This window comes from Magallana gigas, chromosome 5, assembly GCF_963853765.1.
Source record: "Magallana gigas chromosome 5, xbMagGiga1.1, whole genome shotgun sequence".
In the NCBI taxonomy this organism is placed as follows: domain Eukaryota; kingdom Metazoa; phylum Mollusca; class Bivalvia; order Ostreida; family Ostreidae; genus Magallana; species Magallana gigas.
Genome location: NC_088857.1, coordinates 17,467,840 through 17,479,032, shown reverse-complemented (window position 1 = coordinate 17,479,032; position 11,193 = coordinate 17,467,840). Strand labels below are relative to the sequence as shown.

At 33.2% G+C, this 11,193-nt stretch overlaps 1 protein-coding gene across 3 annotated transcripts in view; it reads left to right on the top strand.

Annotated features, from left to right (window-relative positions):
* Positions 1-3,940: 3,940 nt before the first annotated feature.
* LOC105336270 (glycine N-acyltransferase-like protein 3) overlaps positions 3,941-11,193 on the top strand; it is a 31,711-nt gene continuing 24,458 nt past the window's right edge. Inside the window, exons 1-4 of one of the 3 annotated variants that reach the window (XM_011440522.4) lie at positions 3,941-4,360; positions 8,020-8,145; positions 9,536-9,640; positions 9,824-9,944. In XM_011440522.4, the coding sequence (XP_011438824.3) occupies positions 8,068-8,145; positions 9,536-9,640; positions 9,824-9,944 (304 nt within the window). In that variant the 5' untranslated portion in view covers positions 3,941-4,360; positions 8,020-8,067. Of the gene's footprint in view, positions 4,361-6,285; positions 7,303-7,332; positions 7,774-8,019; positions 8,146-9,535; positions 9,641-9,823; positions 9,945-11,193 lie in introns of those variants that run through there. The other 2 variants (XM_066084111.1, XM_034474401.2) reach the window with 2 other exon arrangements.

The following is an 11,193-nucleotide window of genomic DNA, read 5'->3' as shown; positions in this document are numbered from 1 at the left end:
GTACGAAATGACCAAGGTCGTGAAGGTTTACTACATATAAAACAACTATATAATCTGCATTGATGGACAGGTGAAAATACTCATCTGTATTAAGTTTTAATTTCTTTCTTTTTAATATTTAGCGCACCCCAAAAATTTCTTTAATGTTAAACTTTCACAAGCTAAAACACATCAAGACTCACCAAATATCAAAAAGCAGAGACGCGATGAAATTTAGCTTAAAATGTATAAAATGTAGCCGGGGAATGGGAGGAGTCTTGTCAATAGTTGTAATTTAAATGAAATATTTACCTGCATACATGTATAGCTTACTCTAAAACCTAGCCTGGTCCCAATGGACTGGCCCCAAAATTGGCCTGGCTTCACTTTGGCCTCAAATTTGGTCTATTTACAAATTGTTGGCACATTTTCAAGGAGTTTACATTAAATATTTTAAACTAGAATTTTCATTAAATTTTCTGTAAAACTACTCTCAAAAAACTATATTTTAATGTTTTATAGATACTCTGATGGAAAACATAAATATAACATGTGACCTGAATGATTGAGATTCAATTAAATTTATCCATGTTACACACACAATACATGCATACGATATGGATGTACAATACCATTCTTACTTAATTGCCAAGTAAAGCATGGATTATGTCATATATAATTATACTGATATCATTAATCTATCATTCATCAAAGGTAACATTTCTGAATTTGTCAGTAAAAGCAATTAAAAGGCACTTGTGGTATATAGCTTCTGTTTGACTTTTTGCATTTACTGTGTGTATCGTCGGTAATAAATAATTCAATTCTGACTGTTAACTGTAACATATTGGATTGCATTGCTTGGCAAATTATTTTCAAGAAACTGTATATCTGTGAATTGGCAAAATACAATACAGGACAAAAGTAATTATAAAACTACAGTTACAGCTGTGTCAAGCAAGCTGGATGTGAGCAAGACATGAGGGCCAAACTGCCCGATATGGAAGATTACGAGTGTCTACCAACCTCCCCTCGCTCGTCTTCTTCAACCAGATCTCCATCTCCACGGCCGGTCCAGGGGCTCAAACGACACAAGAAAGAAAAAACCACTTGTAAATTCATTAGTGTAAAAAATTAAGTTCGTATATTTTACAAGAAACACCATGTACTTTCATTCATTTAGTATAGATATATTATCCCGATTTATTACGTAAAATTATGCAGCGAGCGAGAGCATGGGTTGGTAGCCCAACTTTGATTCATCTTTTATGTAGTTCTACTTGCAAGTTCATGTGAATAAGCTCTGTTGTTTTTTTTAGATGACAACAGTCATATTTCTAATAGAAATTGAAAAATAGAAAATAATTTTAAAAGAAAAATTCCATTACACACACTTTGAAAGACTGCGATTTTCTATAAGATTTCATTCATAAGAATTTGTTGTTTTATGAGGGAGGAGGATTGATGCAAGATCATATTTTGTAAAAATATTAATAGTCAATTATGTATCTATAATTACCTCTACTTTAAATCAACAAAACGCGAATATAATATGTTTTTTATTTATACGTCGATTTTATAAAATTTATAAAGATCCTATCGCTCCAGTGACCAAACCGACAACATGCTCGCTGGACGACATACCCGAGGAATACGCGATCGGTGATGAGGGCCTGCGCCAGATAGTTTCCCGGAGTATAAGGGAGGAGGATTGATGCAAGATCATATTTTGTAAATATATTAATAGTCAATTATGTATCTATAATTACCTCTACTTTAAATCAACAAAACGCGAATATAATATGTTTTTTATTTATACGTCGATTTTATAAAATTTATAAAGATCCTATCGCTCCAGTGACCAAACCGACAACATGCTCGCTGGACGACATACCCGAGGAATACGCGATCGGTGATGAGGGCCTGCGCCAGATAGTTTCCCGGAGCGCCGGAACTCTACGGCGAAGGAAACCTTCGGTTCTCTTACAACACTGTACTGTGGTGGCAAACACAACAAACAGGAGCTGGACTTTGTTCGGAAAGGCGTTGTGAGGAAGTACGTGTGTTACTTCTACCTTGAAGTTGTGAAGGAAGATTCGTGGAATGTCACCCGGTGAGTCCTTACGACACAACGACAAGCGTTACATGAAGAACACCACCGTCATCAATGAAATTTCTTACCCTCTTCTGGAACCAGCATATGATGACATTGTGTTCGCCTTCACGGCCTTGTGACGTGTGTAGTGATGCGTTAAAAACTAGATGTACATATTTGTTACACTGACCTTGATCGTTTGTACATGTCAAGCATTTGATCTTGCATTCGTTTATGCTAAAGTTGTTATCATTTGATAATTTTAAATATAATGTGCTGAATATATTCAAAAAAATATGTTGTACTCTTGATTGAATTTAATATGATCAATTGCTTTTTATTATTCATTCAAATATTTAACACTACTATCAACGACAATGACGATTAATTGTGAAATCATTTGGATGTGTGGAACTTTTAAATATTAAGGTAGGTCCCTACTCAGGATTCTTGTGGTTAAAGTAAGAGTATTTTTCATTAATCAAGTAGAATAATACCTTATGTAAAAAAAAAAAAAGAGCCAAAAAATACATATCTTGACTATTCACTTTTATCATTAAAGTCTCCAGAAGATGCATACCCCCTTCTTCAATCTCATGATTTGAACCAAAATCATTATTTCGCTCACATTAAAAAAATATCAAAGCAAAACAAAGATTCAAATGTTTTAATGTATCATTAATGTATCAACCATCCAGACTCCTTAACTTTGATTTAGTTTTATTTTATTTGTTTTAAATTAGAGTCTGATGACATAAAAAGGCATGACCATCGTCTTTATTTTACTGAGGACATATTTGAAAAAAAAACCCACACAGATGATTCATCATCAGAATGGTTATCAGAAGTCACAGGATACAGTCGTCTTATTTGCCAAGTCAGAATTGACAAAACATGTGGTTTCTGGGGGGTTTTGCATTTGAATATGCATGGAATAAATTCTATTGTTTTGTGTAGATTACTTCCATAATTTAATCTAATAAAATGATAAATATAAAAAAAAAATATCCTATTTGAATATGTCAAACTACTACTTCTTTTTTCTTTGTGTGAAAAATTTACTGCACCTTAAAGAATTATCATACAGGAAGCGAACTACACGTATATTCTGAAATCTGTTTCAGAATAGGGTGGGAGTAATTGAGAGGCTTTTACGTAAACAGACGTAGAGTACCATATATGAGATGCTTTTTAAAAGCGTGCAACGTTTCTTTAACAAATTACAACCAAGTTGTTGATTTGAGTTCAGAAATTAAACCTACCTAATGAAAGCATGCCATATTCGGCCTAGCAGTGTATGTCATTCATAACTGCAGAAGAGGATGTTATAGATAAACATAATAAACAACAATCTTTGAAGCACAGCAATTACAATGAATATCTCATTGATAGATTCAGAATTTCAAATACCCGACAAGCTACCATTGTAATTAGTAGTGCAAACGCAGTTCATTAAGCATATCTTTTACAACATACACCATGTCAATCTCATAGCGCATCAATTTAATCTCATTTGTCTTTTATATTAAGCACACAATAAAACTTGAACTCGGTTCTGATATTTTTTATTACCTCACAAAAAACAGCGTGTGAGTTTATGTTATACCCTCTGTTTTGATGTTTCATTTTCTGTTGTCTAATCTGCTCACACGGCAAAGAACTTGCTCCGCGTTTACAGTTACATGTATCTACATGTATACGCTACGCCTGGATCTCAACTTCCCACAAGTGAACAAGTTTAATTTGCACCCTTGGAGATATATATCTCAATGATAGCATTGCAAGATCACGGTGTCACTTTGACCCTCAATTATATTTTTCTATTTTTGACCATTTCCTTATAATTTATTATAAGTTCCACATAATTTATTATATCTTTAATTTTGAAAACTTATATTTTATATTTATTTACTTTAATCAATTTTACACAAGATTTACTTAGATAAATAACTTGAGGCCATCTGTCGATAATTCACACGCACAGTTGTTAAATCAATTAGTGCCATCCGAGCTAATTAAATATATGCTTTTAGATTTATCCTTCAAAGACATCCGCTGTTTTTATAATTACGTAATACGCATTGTATCGCAAAACCATCGTGTCAATCCGCCTCTTTGATGTAAGCAATCAGTGAATTTTTCTTTACAATTCTTTGTATCAATTAATGGCAAGAACAACTCAATGCCAGGACAGGGGACGCTACAGGGTTTTGTCCGATCACTTTTGCGACGGACTCCAAATAATAAAGAAGTGAATTTTATCTTGTCTCCTGTCCTGTATTTCAGGTAATGTAGAATATTTGTATTTGAATTATTTTTACTGTGTATTTTAACATGTTTAACTTTGCATTTTAGAAAAAGTGTTAATCACTTCATGATGAAAAGCATTTAAACAATTATCTGTTTTGATAAAACAATTTTAAAAATGTTATCTTTTGATTTTTACAATTTCATTCAGAAAGACAAATTAAGTTCTAATTTTTTTAACAATTCACATAATAGTATTTCCTATTTTTAAATCAATTTTACAAACCACAGGTTGTAAGTTAAGACTTTTTTGGATATTGCATATTTGTCTTTTACGGGTTTCTAATTTAGCATTGTAAACAAAGCGTGTTGTGTAAACGCGCAGTACATTGTGCTGCTTTTCATATTTAATACTTAGCGAAAACAAATATGCAGAAAGTAATCATGTAAGTAAAGTTATTTTTGTGATATGTGGTTATGCTTTTTATGATATATGTTGATAACTTGTAAATTAAAAAAAATGATGTTTGTATATAGTATATTAGATCTTAAAAACTGGACCAGGTGTGTAAGCTTTGATAGCCACCCCCCCCCCCCCCTTCCCTGTAACCGGAAGTCGTGATCTTGTCTGGTGTTGACCGGAAATTGCTGATGTAAACAATAACATGTGATTTTCTACTTTTGGTCTGTTGCTTTCAATCCCCCCTCATAGCCAAGCATAACTATTGTAAGCTAATTCTCCCCTTTTAAGATTAATATTTCATTTTGATTTTATTCATTTATTTTCATGATAAAGATATATAGTAGACATGTTATTGTACCTGATATGAATTGTGTGATTATATAATGGTGTTTTTAATTAACACATGAACTTTTCTGTGACATCATTATGCACATTCATTTTAAATATGCAGTGTACCATTGTTTTATATCTTTTATTGTGTTTATAATTGATTACACACTTTTGCGACGGACTCCAAATAATAAAGAAGTGAATTGTATATTGTCTCCTGTCCTGTATTAATCACCAGAGCCCCATTCACACGGTGATAGCAATATGCAGCATCTTCTGTATGTGAATACTTGAGTCAGGGAAACTTGCTTCTCATGAGGGTAAATACCAACGATTTTTTTGTCTGCGGGTATGATTTTGCTGGTTCGGGTTCGATTTTTAAAGTAAGAAATACAAGTTTATCTGCATCTGTAGGCCTGGAACTCTAATTTAAAGACGGATCAACAAAAACTTTTTATAGATTGAAATCTAAAATTATATCGAGTTGACTTTCTCCGGTTGTAAAAGGCGAAAAAACTCGTCTATGGTCCAGGGCTTGATCAGAAAATTTAAGATTGGTGGAGCTTTCTTAGGTTTTCATTAACAAGCCGGAGTTTCAGGAGATTTATAATTTAAAACAGACTCGCATTTTGAATCGATTAGAATATCCACCATTTTAATCCCTTATTAATTTCCGAACATTCTTGAAATTTACTCTAAAGTGTTGCTGCTATGTGTGTACACTAATTTTTAAAGCCGTACACCGCTCATATATAGGCACTGTCCGCCATATTAATTTCTCTGTCATCACCGCTCATCTACAACCCCTATATAAGCCATATACCTCTTAACAGGTCAAAGTATGTCGCTGTAGAGGTCTCACCTCTGTGAATGTACATCTTGCCTCGACACACACTAAATGTGCACCTGCATAATCATTTTGTTCTGGAAACTAAGTATGTTTTCTATTTAACAGATTGTGTATTCACGTTTGACCAATGGCTGACTTTTATAGCTTTTTAAAGCTGAACACTGCTCGTAAAATAGGCACCGTCACACAGGTACAAGGGTTGATCCAAAAGTAATGTCACACTTTGCACTGCCCTTCTCATTGGCGCTGTCTTGTATAAAATAATACATCAAGATTTTCCTTATCAAAATTCTAATTTAAGGTAATTTTTTTAATGAAACTTTTTTGAACACTTAACAAGATATTGATGTACATGACATCGCCGCGTCATGAATTTTTTTTATGGTTTGTATATATGAATAAATTACACGCTTCAAAATTTTAAAATACCCCAAACAACACAATATTTTAAAACAGATATATAATTAGCTTTTTCCTTACTGTTTTAAAAATTAGGGACTGTTACTGTCCATTTCGGATATCTACCAAATGCCTTTTGTCTCTTGTTCAAGGGATAAAAAGCTGGACATTCGATGCATGTTTTGCTTCGATGGATAGAAATCACTAGAAAATGTAGTGGAATTGATCTATCAACCTAAAATTGAGAGTGAGTGAACATGGTACCTTAGTCGTGGTTCCAATACCTAATAAAAGCATATGTCATGTTAATAAATAAATTATAGAGATAGAAGACATACGCTCTGAAGGAAAATTAAAGCTGCGTTCTTACGTCAATGGCTATATCATAAAGCTACGTTCATGACTTCATGAAGAGACCTTGACAAAATGATCGAGTATTACATAATCCAATATACTACTTCATCGATTACAAGAAGATAAATTAGCTACTTTATGGAAAAAAATGTAAAAAAAAAAAAAAAAAGAAAAAAAAAAAGACTATCGTGGCGAATTTAAATAGAGTACTAAATTACGAAATTCAACCAGAACGCCAAAGATATAGAAATGACGTTGTAAGTTTGCGGCGACTATCGTTACCACATGCTCTACAAAATATATTATCTTCAGAAATAACTATCACAATGCATTAAAATTTTCAGGTCTGAATTGAATTTGGTAGATATCTTAAAGCACGAATTTTTGTAACTTTACGCGGATTTTTTTTACGATTTTATTGCATCTGTGATATTACTTTTGGATCAACCCTCGTACCTGGTATATAAAACCTTTGATTTCGTTACACGCGATTGCACATCTGAAACTCGTGGCGGACATGTAGTATTCCTTTCGTGGTCTTTGGATTTATGCATTTATCTCTTATTCTATGTGCATTTATTGTTTGTAAGTAATGCATTGACCAATTTATTTCACGTTAGTATTCTCCTGGTTTGAAAAAAGTCCGTAAAATTTGATAATTTCATCGTGACCGAGTAACAAGCGATGCAAGATGTACGTCCACACAAGTGAGACCTCCACAGCGAATACTTTGAACTGTTTAAAGGTCTGCGCTTTATAAACGTTGTAGGGACAGCAGTGATGAAAGAAAAATATGGCGGACAGTGCCTATCTACGAGCGGTGTTCAGCTTTAAAAAGCTAACCTTGGTTAAATAACGATACCTTGTTTGAACATATGTAATGGAAATTATGGGCGATGTTTATCGATATTGGTGAAGGGGACATTTTCTAGGTATGATAAGAGGTTACACACTTAACAGAGATTGCTTCGTTCCGAATTAGAATGACGTATACTCACTGGACAAACAATTGTGTGGCCATTGGTTCATATCACATGGGTTCCATTTTTAGGATAGGTACTTGAAATTTGTATGAATGCTAAATATAAATACTCATTGCTCTCATTTCAGAAAATGTTAGGTCAAGTTTTATTTAGAAGTGACAGTTGTAGTGTATAATTGTTTCATGACATATTCAGATTAATCAAGGTTTCTTCTATATCGTTGAGCCATTGTATAATTGTTTCATGAAATATTTCAGATTAATCAAGGTTTTCTCAATATCGCTGAGCCATTGTATAATTGTTTCATGAAATATTTCAGATTAATCAACGTTTCCTCTCCTCTCATTGCCAATTTTGGTTATTCATTATGGCACACCGAATTTTGTCTGATGACTACTGTTCTTTGGAAAAGAGCTTGAAAAATGACATGCCGTTTTCAGTATCGGTAAGGATAACTAAGTTTAATCTGATTCTAGAAGATAGAATTCTAATCATATAGCATGGTTTTAATTCTGCATTATAAATATTTGATTTGCACCTATTTTGATCAAATATAAACTAAAGTAGTATTTCATTTTGAGGTTAAACGATTTGTTTTATTTAATTATTTTTTTTTTGGGGGGGGGGGGGGGGGGGAGGGGGGTCCTAGGCTATTCTTCTGGAGCTTTGTCTGGTATCTTTTATGCCCCCCCCCCCCTTCGAAGAAGGAAGGGCATATTGCTTTGCTGCTGTCTGTCGGTTGGTCTACCAACAGTTTCCGTTCATTTTCTTCGCAAAGGATGCACATATTGAAATGAAATTTGGTATTCAGATTTATCATAATAATATCTAGGTCAAGTTCGATTTTGGGTGCGATCAAGCAATATTTGACAGAGTTATGGCCCTTGGACATAGAAAAATTCCAATTATTTGCAGTTTCCTTTCATTTTCTTCGCAAAAGATGCACATATTGAAATGAAATTTGGTATACTGGTTTATCATAATAATACCTAGATCAAGTTCAATTTAAGAAGCAATCGAGCAATATTCGACAGAGTTGTGCACCTTGGACGTTGAAAAATTCCAATTATTTGCAGTTTCCGTTCATTTTCTTCGCAAAGGATGCACATATTGAAATGAAATTTGGTATTCAGGTTTATCATAATAATATCTAGGTCAAGTTCGATTTTGGGTGCTATCAAGCAATATTTGACAGAGTTATGGCTCTTGGACATAGAAAAATTCCAATTATTTGCAGTTTCCTTTCATTTTCTTCGCAAAGGATGCACATATTGAAATGAAATTTGGTATACTGGTTTATCATAATAATATCTAGATCAAGTTCAATTTAAGGTGCAATCGAGCTATATTCGACAGAGTTGTGCACCTTGGACGTTGAAAAATTCCAATTATTTGCATTTTCCGTTCATTTTCTTCGCAAAGGATGCACATATTGAAATGAAATTTGGTATTCAGGTTTATCATAATAATATCTAGGTCAAGTTCGATTTTGGATGCAATCGAGCAATATTCGACAGAGTTGTGCCCCTTGGACATAGAAAAATTCCAGTTATTTGCATTTTCCGTCCATTTTCTTCGCAAAGGATGCACATACTGAAATGAAATTTGGTATACAGGTTTATCATTATAATATCTAGGTCAATTTTTGGTACGTTCAAGCATTTTTTTGACAGAGTTATGCCTTGGACTTAGAAAAATTTCAATTATTTGTAGTTTTCATTCATTTTCTCGCAGTTCTTTCCAAGGTAGGGGGGGGCATAGTGTTTTACAAACACCTCTTGTTTTATTTTTGCCTCGAATGCTTTATCAACGAAACATATGGTTCCTATATCTAGGCTTACTACATAGTCACACAGTTAATAAAGGGGTCTCTGACAAATAGATCGGTGTGGGTCGACAGCTGGCCTACCTACAGTGTTGTGGTGGTATCAGATAACCAGGTAAGTCTATGATTATTCATGTAGTTTCAAATGATGAATAAATAATTTACATATATCAGTCATTATCACTTGCCAAAGATAACAATGCAAACCATCCTTTAATTAATAATTTCTTTTCATTTAGCTTAACCAGTCAAATTAATATCCATTGTTTCGTTCTGACTGGTTCCTTCTTTCTTCTAGCATAAGAATGCAGGACTACAGAGAGTGTGCTGTTTTTGTAGAGACATAAAAAATACTTTAGCATTGGACACTGTACTCCAACATGTAGCAAAACTGCTTTCGAACACTCTCCTCTTATTTGGTAAGAACTTTTTCTATTTGCCGCTGATAATAAATCAGGTATCTTAACACTGTTTGATAAGCCAAGCGATTGAATGGCTACATACGTGATTACTTAAAGATTGACTAATGTTCTATGTAACAAGAGGCCCATGGGTCATATCGCTCACCTAACAACAATATACATAATAAAATCAGCTTTAAGGATCCATATACAAAATATCTTGACAATGTAGTAAAACAGATCCTGTATGAAAAAAAAATAACTTTTCCCCTAAATATTCTATAATTAAGCCCTGTAATAACAGGATGATTTTATAGTCTTGACACATGATGAGCATTGCAGTTCTCAAGAAGGTATAAATCAAATGGGATATAAACCTACATCAAACTTGTAAAACCAAAGAATTGTCCAGATGCCAACGTCTAAACAGTCTTAGAGAATCTATAATATGTCAAAATTCTTGCATATTCATTATAACATTTGAGGTGTTTTTTTGAATAATATAAAAAAAATTTCCTTTGTAGAATTGAACTCGTAGTAATTGCCCAACCCTACTCCTACAAAATAGAAATTTGACAAATTTGAATCTACACTATCTGAGGTTATTTTTACTAAAGTTGCAGCTTTTCTAGGCAAATGAGTTTTTTAAGGAAAAAAACCTTAAGTTTTCTTTCTCTATACACAATGTATATTCGTATTCCGGAGGATACTTCCACACAACTTTCATCTTTTCTGGCAAATCCGTTTCTATGAAAAATATTATGAGGATTTCCCCCTTTATATTCCTATGTAAAAAAAAAATTCGCCCGCCTCTCAATTATACGATTTGAATAACTTAAATCTACTCTACTTGGGGATGGTTCAACACAAGTTTTAGCGTTTCTGGCTGATCCGTTTCTAAAAAGATTTTTAAAGATATTTCTAAGAGATCCTTAGTAAAATTTTGAGACCCCCTATATTGTGGGATCATAATTTGAACAAACTTGAATCTACCCTTCCTAAAGATGATTATCAAGCTTTTCTGGTCAAATGATTTTTTTAGAAGAACTTTTAAAGATATCAACAAATTCTCTATAATTTTTAGTTATCTCCCATTGTAAAAGGATGTGGCCTTGTATTTTAACAAACTTGAATCATGTTGTATTCCAAGTGTGAATCTAGGTAAATATCCTTCACATGTGTTACATGTACGAGTGTGCTGTTTTAATATGCGATAGAAATTGAAACTATGAAACTATCAATTAATATCAAGTAAATCGAATTCAAC